At 34.9% G+C, this 23,835-nt stretch overlaps 1 protein-coding gene across 15 annotated transcripts in view; it reads right to left on the reverse strand.

Annotated features, from left to right (window-relative positions):
- The window catches only part of EYA1 (EYA transcriptional coactivator and phosphatase 1), a 163,795-nt gene that overhangs the window by 36,666 nt on the left and 103,294 nt on the right, over positions 1–23,835 (reverse strand). For all 15 annotated transcript variants that reach the window (XM_084509391.1, XM_084509390.1, XM_084509387.1 and 12 more), the window contains 5 exons: positions 20,381–20,463; positions 19,777–19,963; positions 8,015–8,157; positions 6,743–6,826; positions 561–650 (listed from right to left, as the gene is read on the reverse strand). In XM_084509391.1, the coding sequence (XP_084365517.1) occupies positions 561–650; positions 6,743–6,826; positions 8,015–8,157; positions 19,777–19,963; positions 20,381–20,463 (587 nt within the window). The remainder of the gene's footprint in view (positions 1–560; positions 651–6,742; positions 6,827–8,014; positions 8,158–19,776; positions 19,964–20,380; positions 20,464–23,835) is intronic.

The following is a 23,835-nucleotide window of genomic DNA, read 5'->3' on the forward strand; positions in this document are numbered from 1 at the left end:
CACAGCATGCCACAAGCGAGAGGCATGAGTGGCAGAGAAACCCTACTACATAACAAATTGTACCTGCCACTGGGGAAGGCAGAGACCCAGAAGGCCATGGAGAAGGACAGTATATATGACATTAATGATTTCCCTTGGGTTTAAGGTAATACTTCCCCATAGTGGGATGTGAGAAATCTGTACCCAGACATTAACTGTTTATAGAAGCCAAAGTTTAATATTTAATGGTCTGTGCAGACTGTTGCATTCTAGTATTTATTTCTATAAAATAGATATTTTATAGCTTTTGGTGTATCCACTTCTAAAACTTGTCTACTGTGGTCATAAACACAAAGACCCGTGAGAAAAAAAAAACAACACTATCATTTCAACTATTGTAACCTTTGAATGCCAACACATTTAGTGTAGATGTTATTGTATATTTAAATGACAATATTATACAGATATTTTCTAAACATTTTCATATTAAAACTGTGAAACCAAAAATAATTGTCAAACCTTCTAATAATACATAAAAAGAAACAAATGTTAAACTCTATTTTGAAATAACAAACACTTACTTCTAAATCATTAAAGAATAGATGAGTGTCTGCCAAATTGAAAATCATCTCTTCCATTCGGAGTCCAAGAGACACTGAGGTCGGTGGATCCTTAAGAAATTAAGAGAGTATACCATCAATACTTTATGTAAACATACATGTACATACTAGAATACAAAGGACAGGAACTGTTTTTCAAGAGAAATTACCAGATATATGAAAAGTAACATCCACATGTTCGTTACCATTTCAGCTACTCTTTAGTCTTCTAATCATGTTAAAATAAACCTAAAAAATATGACCAGCCCAACTAGTACCATGATTCTACAGAGGGACCTCTGTGGTCACACTTGTGTTGATACAACCTTCTGTGGTCACGCTTGTGAGTCCATGTACAGAATTACTGCCCTCTGAAAAAGGGCAGAATGAGAAAGGGAAGGATTCTACTAGCAGCAAATTCATTTCACCCAAAACTTAGCCAGATTTTACAACTGTTTACAAGTTTTATGGTAACTGGAGGCATGACAATACTATCAGTACTGAAAATAAACTCTCACTGGCCACAAGTGATTTGGCCCTGTGAATACCTAGGGACTTTAAAGAAATTCACCATTAATATTTCATTTGCAAATAGCAATTATATTTAAAACCACTCCTTGATTCTACACAAAACCATATTTTAATTATGCTTTCAGTTGGGCCCACCCATGCAGAGTGAACAAATCTATTGTTTGTTATTAATATATAACACACTTTAACTTCTCTACAAAAATTACCATAACAACTTATTCCTTACTGAGCTAATAAACTCAAAAAGCATGTTCAGCATTGTGGTTACCAAATGTATTGCAGATGTTTGTCTTGTTTTGATATTTTTTGTATGTGTTTTATGTATTTTCAATCTGAAAAAATTGAAAAGAAAACCTAATATATACATTTGATATACAGTTTCTCATTTATAATACCAAGTATATCCAACCACAAAGAAGCATGAGTTTGAAAGAACATGCTGTATTATCTCATGACACCATCTATTACCAATGTTAGTTTGTTAGGAGTTATATTTTAAATACAACTGCAGAAGTGACAACCCATACTTTACTTAAAATAAGTTAATATTCTAAAACTGATGACAACTCAGATTTAAAACCAAAAGATGCAGTCCGTACTTTCCTTTTCCACCTCTCAATCAAATTAATAGGTGTTTCAACATGATCTCTGAACTTTCAAACATTTTTCTATAACTGCTGGTCAAAAGGTAAGTTATATCAGTAGCAAGCAGCTGAAAAAGAATGGCAATCTGGCAGCCTGTTTACCTTCTAGAAATGCCAAAACCCAAGTAAAATTAACCAGAGAAAAGAATTTTGGAAAGAAGCATTTAGCAACAAAGCTGTATGGAACAGACAAAACAACTATTTTTGAACTCACACACACTAAGAGTAAGTAAGTTTTCTAGTATCAAAAAATAACCCTCATAAATGGGACAGAAAAAATCCATGCCACTATAATGACACAGTTCTTAAAAATAAGCCTTCTATTTAAGTCTCCCCCTTTCCCCCTCCCCCCCCCCACCAAAAAAAAAAAAAAAAAAGGCTTCCTAATTCAAATAGAAATACTTTAAAATATGAGCAAAACTATTCTGCCCCTCTATTTTCGTATCCCCCTATTTGTCTTCCTTTATGTTACTTTTGTAGGCATGTGAGGTGGAAAGCAGGTGATGTTTTCTCCCTGTATAGGCCTGAGGTTGCTTCCCTGTCACATTCCTGCCTATCTTTGAGACTGGCTATAACTCTGCCATTCTTCATAGCTCCTTAACCATTTTTATTAAACCAAATAAGGATTTCTATTTTCCCTAAGCACTAATAGAATTCACACTGCAGAATGCTCTGTTCTAGTTAACAGGAGTTAGATCCAGGACTAAGTGTCTAACATGCAAATGACAATCTTGATCTACATCTTGATCATCAAGTGATAACACAACATTGTACAATGACACCCATTTTTGGTTTACATTTGTAAATAGGAACATCATTTTGAAAAGCAGGATAAATCAGCAGACACAGCAGAACATTGGCTATGAACCCATAGAATTAATTTTAAATGAGTAGCTGTGAATATATATGCTAATTTCAACTTGTGCCTTACTTACAGTAAAATTTTCTGTTAATTTTTTTATCACATATTTGAGTCTGAAAAAGTTTTTTTTTTTTTTTAAATTGTAGACCATGTCACTTAAAGGTATTTTTAAATGGTTGACAAAAAAGAATGTGGATTTCTCTAAAGTAATATTAAAACAATGTCATTTACTAGGCTAATTTAATTAGAAGAAAAACAAATAAGAAAATCATCGGCACCTACTGAAAATGTCAGATTAAATACCATAAAAATGAAGAGAAGAAACAAAGCAGGTTTCTTTTCAAAGAAGTCCTAATTCCTTAGTTAAACTCAATCTTGTTCTATAGAAAGTTCCAACTAGCATAAAAAAAATAGTTAAGCTGCAGCTCTGGATACCACATATTTAACAGATGCAAAAGCTTTATCTGTGTTTTAATTATCTGTGTAGTTACAATCTTGCAACTGCTCTTGTAAAAAGCACAAGAGCCTTGGTTTAAGGCACTGCAGTAGATTATACTCTGCTGCCAGTCATTACAGTGAAGGCTGAAAACTAAAGAAGACAAGGCTAGAATAAGATTTAAAAAAATAAAATAAATCCCATACCAAGCCTTCTTTTGCAGTTTTAAGCCACTAATTGCTAACTAATTATTGTGAGGTGTCACACAATGAGGAGGAAAGCCATCAATCTGTTCTTGTTTATCGGGATTTGCAGGTTCAATCTGAGTGTCTTTTCAGGTATGGTCAAAATCAGGTACAAATCTCTGGGGGAGGTACTGTTTAGCTAAAGAAAAGAAATACCAATGTCAAACTGCTTAAGCAGGCCTCTTGTTTTGAATACTGGTATTGGAGCCAAAACATTGTCTGTATGTCATTTCTAAATTCTACCCACTTGATTTCTTTGTTTTGCGGAGAAACAAGAAGCTGAAAAACAGGAAAGTTCACTTTGGGTACAAGGCTTATTTTCCACTTAAGCCTACAGGTCACAAATGAAGGGTTAAGTGAAACCAGGCTTTGTTTTTCTCAATCTCTAAAATATAATAAACCACATTAAAATAGCTTAAAAATTAAAGGAGAATTCCTTTAAAGCATCTGAATATATATATGCTTTCACTGAAAATGGAAATGTAAAGACCACAACATTCTAGTGCCAATGCATAGCAGAATTTCCACCTGCTTCAAGATGCTAAAGAATGGTTCCAACTTTTTCCCAAATTCCAAAATTTCATAAGTTTACATCTGGCTCAAAACTAAGTTTGTAGGTGTTGAAAGCCCTAAAGTCAAGTAAAGTAACTGATAACATGACATTCGATCAACAGATCGAATATACATACAGATATGTATACAGATATATATATATGTATGCAGATATATGCATATATACATAAAGAAATATCCAAAAGCAAACTGATTTTTTTTTTCTTCTCTTCTGGACTTCATTTTCCTCTGCTAGTTTTATACATATCTGTGAAATCAAAAAAATTCTAAACAACTTTAAATAAAAACGTAGCAGTTTATACTGCTGCGCAACACCAAAAAAGAAATGTATTATTTTGTTCCAATGCTGAAGGACAAAGGCAGGGAGAAATCAGAGCACAATAGCAGCAGAAGGAGAGCAGGTGATAAATAGAGATGAAAAAGGCTATATAGAGAAAAGGGTGGCATAACCAAGATGTTATGAGGAATGAGGAAGAGAATAAGGAAAAGAAAACCTATCCCTTCAGCAACTGGGCTGCTCATCATTCATAGTCATTCACCATGAAACTCACTCAGGCATTATGAGAAGAGCTGAGTGCCAAGCTGCCAAATCCCCTATTTAATTAGGATATTTTTGTTTGTTTGAAGTTCCAGCTTTTGTATTTTAATAATTATGTGAGAAGCTTAGATTTAATTTTTAAAAGAGCATTTCTAGCCCTCACCACAGTGCAGAAACATTTAAGGGGTGAGGTTAAATTGTGAAAACATTAAATTTTTTCCCTGGAGTTTTGATTTTAAGGGCCAGAAATCAGTAGGAAACGCTCTAAAAATGTGCACCTCACACTGCTGCAAATTAACTTTAACTCTTATATGACAGTCAGTAAGCCAAGAGAAGCCATGATATGAATGAAACTTTAAGAAAATAAAGCAACGTAAAAATAAAGCTTGCATAACTATCTCTAGAAGTCAAGGACATGCACATGGCTGCCCTTCACCAAAAAGTTACAATGTTTATCCACAGTGCATAATGCATTAATTCTTAGCATAAACACTAATGCCATAAACCTTCTAAACATCAAACTTTGTTTCTGTTTTTAGCAGAGATGATATCCTGTAGTTCCTTGTTATGTGTATATATGTGCTGTAGTATAGCAAGAAGTACAGCAAAAAGACAGCTGTCTTTTAGAGATGTGTAACTACTATTCTGCCATACACCATGCAGCGAGAGGTGGCCACGTAATGGCTACATCTCAAGAAAACAGTGTCAACAGTGACAGAACTGCCATCAGAGGCACCCCTCTCTTTGCAGCATGCATATCTATGTGTCCTTACAGCTAAATACCAAAAGCTTTCCTCAGCCTCAAGTATCCAGCAAAAAAGGTGTTTATGTTCATGATCCAATTAATGAAAGAAATAGGAAAAATATGCTCACACAAGTACTTCTCAGCAAGGAGTATTTAGCCTTTTCCAGCATGTATTTATTTATTTATTTATTTATTTATTTTGAGAACACTGGGATTTGTTCTCTTTTTGAACTGTCACAGATTTGGTGATTTTGCAGTGCCATACAAAAGCTGGTTTTAGAAGGAGTTTGACATACACTCATAGAAAGGCTGAGGAATGGAAAACAACTTTTTGTAAATGTTTAATAGTCTATAATACTTCTGTTTACATGTATTGATAGAATAATTTTCAAAAGATCTTAAGTTCTAGTGTCTTTTTAACTAACCTAAGAAACCCAAGAAACGAAGAGTGCTTTTAATGTACATAATGAAAAAAAATTAATTATTTTCCTCAAGCAGGCAGGCTGCTATTACAGATAACACTTCTGAAAATATACCACACCACCTGAACAAGCAAGAAGGCTTACAAAGAAATACTGCTTTAGATTTTCATAATGCAAAAAGCTATTAGAAGGAATTAAGAACCCAAACCAGAGAGAGACTGGACTGAATCAGAAGTAGCTTTGTCCTTCACTCAGGTATCTATAGAATAAAACCTTTTAATGACAAATACAAGTTTTACAAGAAGACAATGTGATTACACAAAGCCAGACCAGTTATTCTTCATATGATAATTTTTGAAGATTAACAAAAAAAATAACCAAGAAAAAAAAAAAGAAAAAGAAAAAAACTCATTCTTGTTATACCTCACTTGAGGTGAGCATGAAAGGGCATAAAACAGATTCTAGCACAAGCTGAGACATTAGCTTTCAATACAATCCTGGAAAAACGAAGTCTGATCTCACTAGGGCATTCCGTCATAAATTGTTCTTATTCACCTAAGACCATGTTTCTCTTCTGAGAATTACCTAGGAAACCCACAGTCTGCAGGCATATTCATAAGTTCAGGTATGATTTATAGACTGTGCATAATAGAAAGATTTGACTCATAAGCAGACTTTCAAAAACATCAGTCAATACATAGATTAAAATTAAAAAAAAAAAAAAAAAAAAAAAAAAAGCTAAGTTAAAATATTTTAGACTAATCCATCTGTATCCAGAAGTATTCTTCCTCCGGTTAAAATGTTATTTTAGAGCTCACTTGTGGAAGTTCTTCACTATCTCAGAGGAATTAACTCTTTGCAGATTTGGAAGATATCAACAGGTTTCTCAAACTCCATACCTACAAACAAAACCTAAAGTGGTCAAAGTACAATTAAAGTACAAATTAAACAATGCTGTTTAATTTTTTTGATGAAGATAAAACCTGAGTAAATGCAAAGTATGAAAGAAAAATTACTCCTTGAAATAAATTTACTCCTTGAATTTTTACATCTTTAAACACCAGTAGTGGTTTGTCCCTGAAAAGTAAATGAATGTTCTTGTGCTTTCTGCATACCAACCATAACAGTAAATATTACTGAAAATTTCCATTAGTTTCTTGACACTTACCCTTCCATATCTGTTAGCATAGGACCCTGTAAGCAAGGAATGGAAAATGATGATTGTCTCATCCAAATCCCAAATGAATACTCTCTGTAAAAAGAGAATCAAATCAATGTGTTCCTCTGTGAAGCTGATACTTGAAATGGAAAGTTAAAATTTGAATCAGTAAGCGCACAAATGAGAAAATTGTATTGAAATGGTTATATATTAAAACCATGGTTTCCTTGCCATTTATTTTCAGAGCTAGCATCTTTTTTCCAGAGAAGGGTAATACAATCTGTTAGCTTTTTACTACAATTGCTATTATATCAAATTATTCCATTAGAATAAAATTATAGTCATTGTCAAATACACACAGAAAATGAGATTGTACAGTATATTGTTTTAAAGCCAGATGTGAGATAGAAACTGAAATAAGTGAAGAGAAGCCTCTGAAAATTAAATCTTTTACATTTGAATTCTGTATTTCTGTAAGTCTTACAAAGCAAAGTTCATATAACTACTCTTGAAAATGTTGTCTAACATGAAAGTAAACTAGTAAATTGTTGCTAAGCAGTTACATCCCCTTAATCTACTTTCATTTTTAATGGAATTTATGCACCTGAAGAATAAAAATTGTGAATTCAGATGTTGCATGCGTAAGAATTTGAGGCATCAGTAAATAATTATTTTGCTTACAGCCAGTGGAAAATATGTGCTTTAAATCTGTCCTCTGACCACACACAAAATGATGTTTTAATGAAAAATAAAGTGTTCAAATACAAGTATTTAAAGTCTTAGTGAGATTGTATTTCCCATGATGACAAATGGGTTAAGCTTTTGGAAAGGATAAGTAATGCAGTGTGGACACTCATAGCTGTGGTGTGTCATTGGAGATGTGTTCTCAACATAAAGTATGGCCACTGAAGGGAATGTGAACATAGCATGAAAGAATAAAAACCGCTATTGTGCTAAAAGTGTCTCCTGCCCAAAGAGAAGCATTGACATGGGAGAAGCTTTCTTATTATTATTTCTTCTTCTTCTTCTTAATTATTATTATTATTATTTAATCAAAAGGAAAAAGAAAAGCCCAATATTTTTCAGAGAAAGTAGATGCTCTTCATGAAGAAATTTATTTAGAATAAAAACTACAAAAGTATTGGGGGAAAAAAAAAAAGGAAAGAAAATAAGGGCTCCACTGCCACTTTATTTTTCATTTGTAAATGGTATTTCTCTCTGCAAACTCTGCAAAATAATGATAAAAAAGATATAACGTCAAAAATATATAATAAAATATACCTCTAGGTCAGAATCTGGTGGTGGTGAAGGATTATTGTTTCTTCTGCCACGTCCACGTGATTTTCCATCTGAACTACGACGCAATCTATCTGAATCCGAATCTTTAATAGGTGTTGATGGACTATGGATTGTACTGTATTCTGCTGTATTAAAGAAACAAACTTTTTACCTTTTAGTTTAAACTTCAAAATGTTCAACTTGCTTTAGAGATGTGACACTAAAACCAAGATGTTCACAAGAGTTCTAACTAATTTATGTAGTACTGCCATTTGCAGTTGTAATCATTTTAGTTAGGACTCATTAAAACGATTACAACTGCAAATGGCAGTACTACATAAATTAATTTGATCAAATACAGGTTATATATAAGAATAAAGAGAGAATAATTTATTTCAGTAAACAAATAAAAAATGAGTAAGTCCAAAAAATTTTAATTCCTTCAAATCATAAAAGAAGACCATTCTTCTTTACAGAAGATCATGCTCTAAAATAATAATAATTTTAAGGCTTCATATTATATATGTATATATCATATAGCTTCATATTAATTCAATTCTAAGTTTTCAAACATGCTTTAAGATGATCATCATGATGACTGGTAGAAAAAAAAAAAGTGCATGTCTAAAAGAATTAACATGTAAAAAGTGAAATGTAAATGTTTAAAAATATTTTAAATTGCTTTAGCTTTAGATGACTATATTTGAATCTTATGAATAGAATTATTTCTAAATATAGCATGCAATTTTATTATTTTCTTAGGGCATGTTCAATGAAAACATGCATAAACCATGGAGATAAAATTTCAAGTAGTCTTCAAAGGCTTATCAATACTGTACTTTTTCAATGAGTATATTCAAGAACCTTATTGTACACTATGCTTCAGAAAATGTTTACTGTCATTTAACAGGTAAGAAAATAACAATGATTTACTTATGTTAGAAGAAAAATATTTTCCTGAAAACATGCCAATTGTAAGATGTTTTGCTATTCTTAACATCCACAGAGACAGAAACAGTGAAGTGCTTGAACATTAAGAAATCAGACAACCTAAATTATCCTTCCTTTCTCATATAATGCCTCTCAGAAAAGCAACAACACATTTTAAAATCTCTTTTTCATAACTTTGTTTTGCATCCTTAAATTCAGAAAAACTTTATTTTATTTTGATGGCTTTTTTTTTTTTTCAAAATGAAAATAAAAATATATTTCTGTGAAGGTAGTTAGAATTTTCAACATATGATATATTTAAAATTTAGATTTCTCAGCATTAACTACTATTCAGAGTTCAGTAGAAGAGTATATTTGTTTGTTAATATTATTTACTTTTCAATCAACCTAAGCCATGGCATTCTACTTTGAACAGACAGGTATAATTCTCACATAAGTGATCCTTTTTCCTAAAAAAAACATCCTGTTGAGGTCAAAGGTTAGATTAAGGAGGAGACTCTGGACATCTGTGTAACACCACATACTCACAATTACTCAAAATAATAATGTTTGCTTGTGCTCAATTACGGAAAGAGGTCTCGAAGTTCTCATGTTCAACCTTCAAAACTACACTTAACTAAAATTCATATATATTACCTATTTTGTATTATATTTTTAATTAAGTCTCTCAGACTATGTTAAACAAAGCTGAGTAACAACTTAGTATTCAACACAAGATAAAAGTCTTCAAAAGACACTCAACCTATACTGAAGAGTGATTCTATGTATGTGCTTAATGACAAAAAAGTTGACACAGCTGTCTACATATTTAAAAGCAGAAACTGAATCTTAGAATACCATGTACATTCCAATAATTATTTTTTTTTCCATGAAAATGAACACTTCAAAATTATTTAGATTAATATATTGAGTGTTGATTGCTCTCACCTACTGTACTAAGACATGAATAAGAAATCAAAATAATTCAACTAGAAGAAAATTTCCCAACATTTTAAACTTAAGTGAGTTTTTTGTCTGCTATACATTATTTTTCTGGGTTATAACTTATTTCAAAGCTTTTTTTTTTGCATTGTTTTCTTTCTTTTGCTTTTCTTTTTCCTTAAGGCTTTTGATAATTTAAAAACAAACAAACAAACAAAAAGAATAGAATTTGTTCAACAGGTATATTGCCCAGTAATACTTTATATATGTGCTCTAAAGTTCAGATGTAATGAGAAATTGCATTTCCTATTGAGTAATTAAAATTAGGGATGCTCTTGGCCTCTAACAATATTTTTAGGAGTGTAACTTTAGATCCCAGTTTATTAAATTCTTCTCACATACATGATATGCCTAAAAAATTCAAATTATTAAACTTGGGATAGTGATAATAATATTAGATAAAAAAAAGGAATGGGTAGCATGGAAAAATTATAAACAAAACTTCATGACAAATAAAAACTAGTGAAAAAATGTGCAGAGCAGAGCACAGTGAGTGCAGGGGAGGTAGTCTATCTATAGGAGCCTTACAGCTTTCCACTTTCACAGAAACATATTCATGTGTGTATACTGCATTCAAGATTTCAAACACTTGGCTGCAATTTTGGGTGAAGATTCATTTTCATGTTCCCTTTACAGATGCAAGGCATTTGTCTGAAAGGGCCAGATCCTAACCTGACAGAAAGGCTCCCAACCCCACCTGGGTATCCTAAGGTTGGTAGGATACCAACCAGTAGCCCGCCTTTTTTTGGACCTACTGTACCTGCATTGTTCCCAACAGAGATGTGCTTCTCTTGTTCTTACAGATCTCTCCAGGCAATCTGCTCTGCTGTTTTGATAGCCATGCCATGACAAATAATATAACTTTAGCATTCCTTTACAGCAATTGAACCTCTGGGAAAACAGAGAAAAACTCTTTCCTTTATTGAATCTGTGTGTATTTGAACATTGTTCCCATATCCCCTTTGTTGTTCCCTGATGGTCCTCTTTTCTAGTCTCTAATTATTGTTCTATTATCTCTCCAGAGTGGACACAGCAATCCAAAGAAAAGTAGAGCAAAGTTGTGCTTCTGTGTCTCACAGGCTACCCTTTCCTGGACTCCACTTAACAGGGGACAGTTTACATTTCCTGTGATATTTTTAATAAATGTTAATTTCACCATCCTCAGATCAACTTCTGTGACACTTAACTGGTTATTTCTCGAAGATTTGGCCAAATACTACACATGAACTGAACACACAACACTGCTAATAATCACCCACTTATGCACCTACTTATGAGACAGCCACTGCAACCATTCTGCTACAGCAGCGCGACAGATGGCAGTAACCAATGGGTGAAAATGTGACAGTGTGTGTGAGAAAGTTGCTCATGTATGTAAAGGGAAACCATAGCATGTATTCTTTGGATTAAGGCTAGTTGACTATGCAGCCTCAGTTTGTGTGGCTGGGTTACCAGCTCACTGGCCAATGGTCACTTGCAGGTCCTCATAAGGAAAGCCAATTAGAGAATTCAGTATCCAGCTGAGCTCTGAGCCTTGACGAGGCCAAGCCCTGACAAATTCTGGAGCAAGAAAAACAACAGCGGCTGAGGGTACTCGGTGTGCCACTAGTATTTGGAGTACTGAGAGCGGTCTGTGGGGAAAGGTAGGGCCTGGAAGGAGCTGCCAACATTCCCTATCCCACATTTGTGCAGTTCATCATTCCTGCCTAAATGTATACCTCACACCTGCTCCTATTCAGATCACATCTCCATTTTTTGAGTTCTCCTCCTGTCTCCAAAGAACTCACAGCCCCTCTCAGCATGGTGTCATCTACATATTTAATAGGCAAACACATTCTGTTCCGTCATCTAAATGATTAATGAAAATGCGGTCTGGTACTGGGCCCAACACAGACACTGAGGAATGCTGCTGTAGCCATCCTTCTATTTTAACAGTGAGCTCTTACTGGCTTCTCTCTTGACATGGTTTCCTAAACAGCTTTATATCATTCTGCTGTAGTTTTGGCTAGATTGCTTTATCCTAGTTTGCTTTTAAGATTGTTAAGTGAAAAGGTCTAGTTGTCAGGGCAGTGAAAGCCTTGCTGAAATCAAGCTGTATAGCCACAGTACATATTACTGTTATGCCTATTATTCTACATTCCCTGATATGAGTATTTAATTTGTTCAGCCTCAGCTGACTACATAGTAACATATTGTAATATTAGCTAAGGGAAATTACTATGTTTTTAAGGCACTTAATTTAATTTTATCCTGTTCTTGGGCACCACAAACACAGGGAGGTGCAGGAGAAAACCCAGAGCCCTATAGAACCGTGAGTGGGAGAGGATCTGCTCTTCACTGCCTGCCCCAAAATTCAGAGTACAAGGTCACCAAAGGGAGCTGTTAGAAATCAGGTTAAACAAAAGAAGGAGGAGTTCAGACCACAGCTAGGAGATTTGTGGCACCTTTTCCCAGAAAATGCCTTGCTCCCAAAAGACTACAAGGGTTCAGAAGGAGCCTGGAGATACCCTTGGAAGAGACACATGGAGGGGTGCTACAGCCATGCCTGCATTAGCAGGTAGTGCAGTTGGGTCTGTGGGACCAAATGGGTGGTGACAGCAACCCTGAGGCCACACAGTCTGTTTCTGGGACATCATTCCAGGCTAGGCCCAGCCCAGTGCCCTGAGGACCCTCGTTAGGGGATGGAGGATTTAAGTGATGCAGGACACCTTTCAGGTCAGTTTTGTCTGGTGCAGTGCCAGGACTGCTCTGCTAAGCCAAAGCTCTTCTCTTCAGAAAAGACTCCTGCTCCAAATTAAAATGCTAATGTAGTCACATCCTAAACATACAAATAATGGCAGTTTTGGAAATCCCCTGAGATGAAAAATATCTGGAAGCTAGAAAAGCGCTGAGGATGAAACCTATACAAACTTTGTCCTCATGGCTCTCAGGCTGTCTGCTTACAGCCACTGTGGCAGGTAGGGTACAGGGACGGTTGATCCAACTGTCTCAATGACTACATTCTATGTGCTACATACACCTTCAAAACATTATTTTGATATGGTATCAACAGTTATTCTGCACCCATTAATTGACACATATAATTTTAGATCTCTCTGCACTCTGTTCCAGGTTTTCTGTACCAGTGTTACAGCTTGTTCCTGCTTCCCACACTCTGAATTCTCTCCCCAAACTTTGACTTTGACCAAGTGTAAAAGACTCAATCTTGACTTCTCTATACAGTAAAAAACAACCAAATGAACAAACAAAACACAACAAAAAGAAAACAACTAACGTCATAAACGCAGATTCTGTGTCTATCTCCTTTCCCAAGCAAGACAAAAACAACATATAACTCTGAAAAATAAAATATATTTTCATTCTGCTCTACCTGAAATACATGAATCATACTACAGTAGAATATCAACTACGCCACAAGGAACCATATTATTGCAACTTGACATGCAGTGTCACAAGCGTATACTTCCATGCCACACAGCACTGTATGCAATTTTGATGGTTTTATGTCACACAAGAATATTTCCCATCACCACATAAATTAGAATGCTTCCATTACTTATTAATAGACTATAGAGTCACAGAGTCACATTTGCAACACACTATTTTGTGCTTCTTTTCATTTGTTACAGAAATTCCCCATAAGTAATTGCTGTATTTTCTTACTATTGATTTCACTAAACAGGAATAATATCAAATGACAAATCTGGGGAAAACTATCTGTCCCAGAAATCTCAAAATCTCATAATTACTCTAAAGTACTTATTTAAGTATTTCTCACTGGTGAGTCTGTAGGTAGATTTATTGACAAAAGCATTGCAAATTTCATCAGACTTTCCCTACTACACTTCAAGAGTATGCAAAAATGAGTAAGTCCCCATTATCAAAGTAATCCTATCTCATGTCACAATGTAAATTATACAAACAAGATGGGTCTAGGATAGCTAGTATAGCCAAATGTCTCTGCAAGTAGGTATATGTAAATATTTTCCATTTACATTACGTACAGATTTCCCTCAAATTTTATATTTAATTTTGAATAAATATCTTAAATTCTCAGGCAAGCATTATTTCAACTCCTGCATACTAAAATAAAAATATAAGATACAGATTGTTTCAGTGTCAGTCTCATGCTATGATTTTCTGACTTTTCTATAAAGCTAAAAAAGATTTCATAAGCACTATATCAAGTTCTTCCTTTACGCTCTTACATAAAACCAAACAAAAACTGAACAATGCATTTATTTTATTTTATTTTATTTTATTTTATTTTATTTTATTTTATTTTATTTTATTTTATTTTATTTTATTTTATTTTATTTTATTTTATTTTATTTTATTTTATTTACTTTCTATATAAATGACTACTACATTAGTTGTAAGTAAAAGCACTAAGAAGGTATTGCAATAAATACAACAATGCCTGCTAATGATATTACACGAAGAATCTCTAATGCTGTTTTGACCAAAAGCCAAAATCTTCTCCATGTGAAAAATGAATCTAGTTTGTCTATTGAAGACTATTAGCATACTATTATAAGTTTGACAGAAATCCTAAATAGTCTGTTGATAAAAAAGCTATTAGACCTATAGGCAAAAAGGACTATTTATTCTGAGGCTTGGGTAGCCAAGCCTCAAAATTATTCAAAATAATTAAAAAAAATAATAACAGTATTTAGTATAAATAGCAGTAGGCATTATGTATGACTATGTGCAATAACAACTGTCTTAACAACCCCTGCAGTGGTCTGGAGCTTTCTCTCCAATTTACAGTGCTGAAGGAAAGAAAAGACGCCTATAATGGGCAGGTAGTACCTCTCTCAATTTCTTCCTTAGTCATTATGTATGGTTTTAAATGATTTGAAATAATTATTACTTTTAATCCTACAAAAAAAAAAATAAAAAAAAATCCTATTTATCTATTAGAAATATATACTGAAAGGTGCATTAAGTTTTTATATTGTGATGATTAGTCAGGTTATATACTGTTGAATGCAATGCAAGAGTTAAAAGTTATAAATTGTCAATGTAAAAAACAGAACAACCAATATCAGAAAAGCAAAACCAGTGTTGTACTTTACTATTTATTACTGTATCCAATCTCATTTCAGTTTTTACAGAAGTTTCATTGTTTCCTTCCTATGTAAATATATACTCCAGATTTACTCTTTACTTTTATTTATGAAAAAGTGTAAATAGAACACCAGTAATATACTGTGAATAAGTACTATATATTTCTGCACAGATGGTAGTGAAAAGTTGCTTGTAAAGTATCTTTGCTCTGTTCCATTTTCTTATCTTTAATTTATTGTTATGAAACTTAGGAGAAACTGTAAAGGTACTTTCCCTTTCACAATACTATATGCACTATATTCTTTTGGGATATAGAGTTCAAGGAAAAAGAAGTTTGGCCCTTAAAGCAAAATCGTGACCCATGGCTAAGAACAATTTTTGATTAGCAAAGAAATTGTGGGGTTTTCAATCTGTACATGAATACATGAATTCATGTACACGAAGTACATGAATAATCTGGATCCCTCTCTCCCTCCTCCCCCTCACCTCCAAAACCAAAACCAAAACCAATAACAACAAAAAAACCACCACACACCAAACCAAACCAAACCAAACCAAACCAAAACAAAACAAAACAAAACAAAACAGCACAAAACCTTCCACCTTCCAGTAATATTGTAAACAGACTTATTGCAGATATTGCAGAAACCAAGAAAACTGAGAGATCAGATCTAAAGAACAGTGCAGCCCTCTCTTAGTGAGAAATAAGAAATATTATGTAATAAATCATAAATACAGCTTCTTATGAAACAAAAGGATAAAATCAGATTTGTTGTCTGCATCTCTAAACCAAAATTTGCACAAGTCAAGAAATTTCTGTTACCAGCTACGGTGATGGAGTTGAAATACTGCAAGAGAAAATTATTAAAGCTTTAGAAAAAGTAGTCAATTTTTACATTAACTGTTATAAATACACATTCCTCTTTGGTCATTCCTCTTTGAGAGGAAACAAATTTGAAAACATTGGGTCAGGCATCATGGACTGGTGCAAAATGCCTACTAGTCCAGGATAAATTTCAATATCAAGAATCCAGTTAAGAGAATGTAAAAAGGCCAGACACATGCCCTCATCCACTGTCTACAGACATTTTTTTCTGTCAAGAATCTCCTGAAACAAAGTTGGTATCTGTGTCTAATCTTCGGGCTTTTCTAAGATTGACAATGCTTGAGCCAGCATAAAATTTTCACATCAAGAATATCCTGCAGGAAGGAGCTGCACAGCTTACCTATACGCAGGACAAAGAAATACTTCCTTTTGTTTGCTCTGAACCTACTTTAATGAATTTGAGTACTGGAAGGGATAGTGAATTATTGCTCACTTGTACTTTTACTATTTTTATAATTTCAGTTATTATTACTTCTTTTATGTGCTAGCAATTTGCAGTTCATACCTGGGATAATTTCTTCACATAGGGATTTAAAACTCCTCCCTGAATGAACTTAATATTCTACTGTTACTCTGATGAAAAGCATTTTCTACTGTAAAGTGAAAGTTAGAATTTTACAAGTGAAGAAAGCCACAAACCTTTAAAGATTCTTACTTTTGAATTAAAATAAAATTTCCAATGAAATCTGAAATATATATTAAAAATGTTAAATAGCATAATAAACTTTATTGTTTTGTTTAATAATTTTCTGATTATTTCACTAGCAAAATTACAGCTTTCCCAAGTTTCCAATAAAATAACATTAATTTATATGTATGATTTACAGAGACAGGAACTATCAACCTTTGTGTAATCAAGAGGTTTAGTGACTGATGTACAAGAATTTTTTCAGATCCACAAAGGGAAGAGAAAGAAGAAATACCGAGCATGACAAATCTCTTATTTTTTTGCAAGCATCCCTGGATGTGCTGGATCGAATGAGAAAAACTGCATATTTAACTAAGGACTATGGAAAACCATAAAAGGATTATTTTATATTTGAAAAAAGAATTAAATACATTTTAAGTCAAAATATCGGTGCTTTCTGAGTCTGCAAAACTCTATTAAAAATGTCTAGAGCTCATAATTTCTCTTTTCACATTGTTTGTTACCAAACTACTGCGTTTCACTTACTGGTAAAAATTCATGGGAAACCCCTATGTCTGTCAAATGATTCTGTTGCTTCTGTGAAGTCTGAAGGCTGTTCTGTGCTTGTCCTGGCATATTTCAGAACTGCACAGATTACATATATATGTATATTTAATACACAAGATGTCTAGGGCTGTCAACATCCACAAAGAACAGCTGCAATTCAGCAGCTGCTGCCCATCCTAATAAGGGGTATAGCAGCCTAACACGATGGCTCTGCACTGCTCCCTACTATCCCTTACATATGGCACTCCAATCACAGCAGAAACGCAGCAGTCCAACTTGACCAGGTGTAAAATATTCTACAGAAAAATGACTAATTGTAATATATTTGTCCATTTCATTTATTTATTTATATTAAATTTGGTTATTTTGCTCATTTGTTCTGTGATTTTTTTTTTTTCTTTCTAATATGCCTTTCACTTGTGCCACTCAACTAGAATTCCCTTCTCCCATGCTGTTCCCTCTTCACTTTCACTTCGTCGCTTTATCTCCCAGACATACTCTGTATGAGCTCAGCAGAGGCTGTGTGATAAGCCTAAGCAAGAAGAAAGTAAAAATTAATATTATCCAAGGGAAGATGTCAGACACAACACTAGATACACTGACTGGTCGCTGCTTCTACCAGGGTTCAGGGTTTGTGAGACAGTGAAATGATCCTACCTAATTTTAATATAGGAAACCAGCACTAAGCTATATTAGGGTCAGCCACCCTAAGCTGCTCTCATACCATTGGAGAGACTTTGGTGCCTCTGGATGAAGATTATAGTTAAACAAATCTTTAAATATTTCTCTAGAGGTGCTGATGTCTCTCCCCTGAGTAACTTAAATGCCTCAGCAAAACACATAAAGACAAATGGATAAATCAGTTACTTTAAGACTTGTTACTTGCAAACCATTTGAAGGAACTTCGTTTTGGGAATTATTGCATCAGTAATATAAAAGGAAAGAGAAGGCATTCCCAGCAATATCAGAGTAGATGTGCACATGACTAAGCAATGGCTATGTCTAAGCAGAGCAGTGACAGGACATCCCATGAATGCACGTGGAAGCATAAGCTTGATACATCCATGGTAAAACCCATCATCTTCTTCCAAATTTTCAGACAAAACCTCCTTAAAAGCAATGTAGCAGACCTGAGGCAGAAAAGAAAGCCTTTCGAAAAGGAAAGTGATAGAAAAATCCTGTCTAGGAGTATGGAGCACAGAAAACTAATAGAAAGACTTTGACTAAACCACTAAATTTGAGCTTGGGAATAATACACCTCCTCTCTCCATACATATCTGCTTTTAGGAAATATCAAATAGTTTTTTGTTTGTTTGTTTGCTTGTTTTTTAAAGTTGAAGATCTTGCAAGAACCCCAACCCAGATAATGCAATGATTCAATAGAAGTATCTTGATAAAAGCTAAAGCTTAATCATGTTTATTTTTCAAGGTAAGAAAAATTTATTGCTTCCAAGTTAAAAAGAAAAAAAAAAAAAAGAAAACAACAAATAAAACCACAAGAAAACAAATCTAAATACTTAAAAGCAAAGTGAAAACCAGAATCATTATGCAGATTCCACTATACATCTGTATATTTGAAAGCTACAGACACCAATATGCTTTCATATATTTAAAAAGATTCCCTTCTCAAATACGTTGATGCACACATGTGGGATCTTGTGTGCCCTGACTGTATTTTCTTCCCTACTTATTTTCAGAAAATGTGAGAAAAGGTACAACACTGCATGCATTTTCTTCACATACACACCCATACAGAAAAACAAAAGGAAATTATATTGAAGCTGACATTGCACATGCAAGACTGGTCTTATAAAGTAGATCAAGAAAACTGAAAACAATATTCTCCACAAAACCTCCAAAATAAAAGCTCTTGGTAGCATTGCCAAATCATAGGTGCTTTTCCACAGCTGAGAAACACACCACATTACTGAGAAATACATCTGCAAACTTGGACCTTCTCTGTGACAGATTTGAAACTACTGCCATCTACTAACTACTGACGTGCTTGAACTGTTAAAAAATGTATTTTTTTTTTTTAAATAATGGGAAAAGTATTTTTCACCTCTCATTTCCAAAAACAGCTGGAGCAGTTTGGCATACATGTTCAAAAAATGCCTCCACCAGTAAACGACTGCCAAATTCTGTCAAGAAAGGTAAAACAACTGGGAAAAGGGACAAGCCACTGAAAATCTTTACTTAAAATGGAAACACTTGTGCAATTTCAACTACCTATTACAAGCATTATTATGTCCTCTGAAAGTGAAAAATACAAAAGCTCCCTTTCAAGTGGACACTCAGGCTGTGGTCTGAAGGCCTCTCAATTTCAGTCTTTGGGAAAATCAAAGGATTTTATCTTAATGAATACAGAGCTTAAAAGCAGCAGGTTCTGGTTTAGTGTAAAGTCTTTCCTATATCCTGCAATTTTTTTAACACAAACATTTTACAAATAGATATAAAAACTTGTATTTTGTAAAAGACTTAAACTTTTACTGATCCCCATTTCTCTTTAGTCTGTGTTCTGTTAGAATCTGTGCAAGATGTGTCACAGGCTGAGGATTAAGAAATAATAACAACAACAACAAAAAAAAGCCGACTATGACTATACAGAAAAAAAATCCAATTCAACCCCCTTTCAACTTACAAAAATGTGCCTCATAGGGACCATAAAATCCGTGTAATTACCTGCTGCAGGATCTGTAACCGCTTGACTGGTGATGCCAGATGGTGGTTCTTGTAGCTGGTATGTTGCATTTGTGGAGGGTGTTGTCGGGCTGGTGTTGCTGTTTGTCATGTAATGCGAGGGATACGGTGAGCTATTATAATACTGTGCATATTGACCCTGGCCAAAACTGGGATAAGAGGGATATTCCTGCAAGACAAAAATACGCAACTGAATAGTCTATCAAAGTTTTGCTACTTTTTAGTATAAATTCCAAAATATAACTACAAACACATGTCAGGCTTTCAGCACGTATGCTTCCTAGACTGGATGCTATAGGACCTAAAACTGCAAAGCAGTAAAACTATATCTAAATTACAAATAATTTAGTATGTCTTCTCATACAAATAGCTTATTAGACAAACTACTGAAGATGTGTGAATAAGGACATCAAACCCAGATAATTAGTTCTATACTGTAAGTTGACATTTTGAAGAAAAACATTTATAAACATTAATTTAACTTGAGAAAATAGCTTTCCAGAAAGCTATTTAAGAGCTATGTTTTTTCAGTGGATGAGAATTCTAAGTTTGTCAAAGTTTCCTCCAGTCATATGTACAAATTTACCTGCTGTGAACTATTAAATCCAGTAGAATTTGTGAGTGAATTATTTCCCGCATATATTCCTGATGATGTTGTAAAACTGCTGCCTGAAATGAAAAATTATGTGAATTACTAAAACACAGTATCAGAGAATAACTTCCATCATGCGATTATATCATAAGGATATGGCATATTGGTAATATTTCCCATATGCTGAATGATCTGGTTGTCATCAGCTCTGCAATATGTTAATACAGGGAAAGTGATAATTCATTGTTCCTATGCCCCATGTTTCATTACTGAAAAACAAAACAAAACAAAACAAACAAACAAACAAAAAAAAACACCCTGCTTTGACAGAAACTTAAAAGTTAGACAGGAATCTGCAGACACCTAGGATCAGATAGCAATCAGGGTTTCTTCCCTTTCATTTTTTTGTCAAACAGTAACTTTGAGCCTTGTCCTGAGAGATGATATCTCCCCTCACTGAACCCATGGGCTCCGTTTCTCCTGCTGCCTTCAAGCATTGTCCTCTTATCTTCGACCTCTTATCCCTGAACCTCAGTGCCTCAACGAAACAATAATAATAATAAAAAAAAGCCATAACACTCTTTTCAAAAATGCTTAGCCTTCCTGTGAAGCCATTAGGATTCACTAATCGATCATAGACAGCCTTGGGCCATAAAACTACTTTTTTGATAGAGTCTATCAGGCATGACACAAGGGAAAAAAGTACCTCTCTTAGAAGAGAGACTGAAGATTGAATTTAGCCCAGAGACTGAATTACTGCCTTCACCTCCCTCTCCTCTCACATCCCCCTCATGAGCCACCAAAAATAGACAGATGGGTCTCTTGTTTAATATCTAACCTGAGAAGCCGTTCCACTAAAAGGGCAGCAACCCCCTTTCAGCTGTTTTGCCCTTGCTGGTTATAACCCAGGATTGACACAGCCACCAGCTGAGACATATGGATACACAGGGTGAAGCTCTGTAAGCCACCAGAAAGTCTGTAATGAGGCAACCTATTGAACTCATACAGCAGGAGAGCACCAGTGAGCAAGGAACTCGCATCAAAGCACACGAGCTGTTTGCAGCCTCCCTTGCCACTGAAACCTGCTTAGCACTGAGATCTTGGAAGAAAAAGATGCAGATGAGCAAAAGAGGCAAGGAAGGATGAAAGCCAACAGGGGGCCAGGTGATACAGATTCACCAATATTCTGGTGTGCCCAACACAACTCAACAACCACATCTTACACAACTCATTGGGAAAAGTGACAGTTCTTGCAAATCCAAACAGCAAGTAATGCAGGCAGGACTGCATGCTTAGCACAGCCCTTATAGGGCATTTGTGAGCTATATAAGTTTTTTAAACAAACCAAAAAAAAAAAAAAAATTCCTAGCTATAACATGTCAGAAGGAAAAATATTTAAATGCTTCAATTGCAAAAGTTACTAAAAAAGCACACCACTTAAGCCTCAGAGTAAGAGATGTGAAGTATGTCCGACAGCAGTAGGAGTGAAAAAATGAAGTTTAAACTTAATGTGTGATAATGACTGTAAACATTTTTCTTGTATTTGCTATTAGCACTAAAGCTCTGTGGTTGTTGATAGATGCTACTAATCCTGTGAACTAAAATCAGATTACTTCAGCAGAAGAGTTGACATCCAAGTTTAGCAGATAGTACAGATAAACAGTACTAATGAGAAAAACATGTTTTAAATTTAATTTAAAATTGGAAAACAGATGTTATTTTTTATTATAACAAAACCCAGAGCCAAAATACAGCTGAAAAATATTTTAAATTGCAAAACTTTGAAATGCTATTTTATTTCTAAGAGTGCTTTGGATGGAAGAATGTAAGTTACTGTGTCTTTTTTATTTCTGCAGTTATTTCTGAGTGATGCAGTAATACATTCAAACACCAGTTTTATAGGTGCGTGGTTTGAACCATTCTGAAAAGATATGAAATGCCTCTCACAGTCATAAGGAAGAAAAAACACAACTACAACCCACAAAACTTTTCTTGAATGAATACATTATCTTTCCACAGAACGTTTGGCAAATAATTTGCAGGAGCAAATGAGAAAAGTAATTACATGGCAGCCAGCATCTCTGCCCTCAGACAAAGACACACACATACTAACACACAGATCTCTCCCTTTCATCTTATGGTCAGTTCTGGCTCCTATGGAGGAGGGGTGGGGGTCTCCTAGACCGTAACAAACACGAAGCAGGTTTTTCAGAAACGGCTCTGTGGGCCACCCAGAACTACTGGCCTAAAGTTGCTTTTAAAATATTTTTTAAAAAAAAGGTTTTGCCATTTGTTTTTTGAATAACCAGATGCAGTGTGGCATAGAGCTGCTGTCTCTGCATTAGCTGAACAAACACAAAAATAAGAACCACAAAACGCACAAGATTTACTGTGGCAAGTTGGCCAACTATGCAGCTTTAAAATGTGATAAAAGCTGTCAACTTCAGGTCAAAGGTCTATTTGGCAAAGAGCAAGAGCCCACATGAAAGGTGGGAAGCCCAGCCAGCATCGGAAGGCTGCCGGGCCCTGCTGGGCCCAGCGCAGCAGCTCTCGGAGCAGGCCTCGCCCCCGCGCTGCCACCATGGGCAGGATGCAGTCCTCCCCTGTGTATTTTCCACAGAAGCCCATTTGCTTTCCTAGCTCAGTCTCCTTGCCATGGGCTACGTCTATCATCAGGGCACAATATATGTGGCAGAAGTTTAGTGCAGCTCTCTTGGGAAAGCTGAGGACGGCCAGATGGGCTATTTAAGCTCAAGGTTTCTTCCATTTGCTTACAGTGTTTAAAAATCTTTGGCAAACTCCCCCTTGTTGTCCTAGTAACTGCTTAGCCATTTAGCACAATATTTTTATACTGTATAATAATAACTGGTTACCTTAACATTTAGTTTTTAAGGATGAATTCCCAAGCCAGTTGGTTAGTATATTCTGAAACATCACAGTCATTGTAACTAAAACAATTTTGGTGTTCATCACAGGTTTAGCACCCTTCCAGCAGTAGGCTACCCCAGTGCACAGTAAAAGTTACATTTTTATCACAGCAAAGGGGATACTCAAGAAGACAGTTGCAAATGGAGCCCTCTTCTTGGCCTTTTCCCCCAATGCTTCCCCACTTCATTTATCCTTACTGAGCAATCCTTGTAACCATGCCAATATAGGAACAGCAGCCCATTCCCACAGTCATTAGTCATGTAAGTGGTCTTTCAACATCTATGAAGCAACTTATATGAAAAAAAGCTTAGGGAACAAACTCATTAAAGCAAGGGCAGGAGCAGAGAGAGGCAAGCAAAACTGTGTAGGTGCTCTTCCCATCCTCTCCTCTCCTCACCCCCCATTACAGGGATAATAAATTCCCAACAAACAAAAATCCAATTACCAGAATAACTTCAGCAAGGAGTTGTACACAGTGATTTTCCTCATCATTTTCAGAAGTTGGCAGCCTCTCCCTCTGC

This window comes from Aythya ferina, assembly GCF_964211825.1.
Source record: "Aythya ferina genome assembly, chromosome: 2".
Lineage (NCBI taxonomy): Eukaryota > Metazoa > Chordata > Aves > Anseriformes > Anatidae > Aythya > Aythya ferina.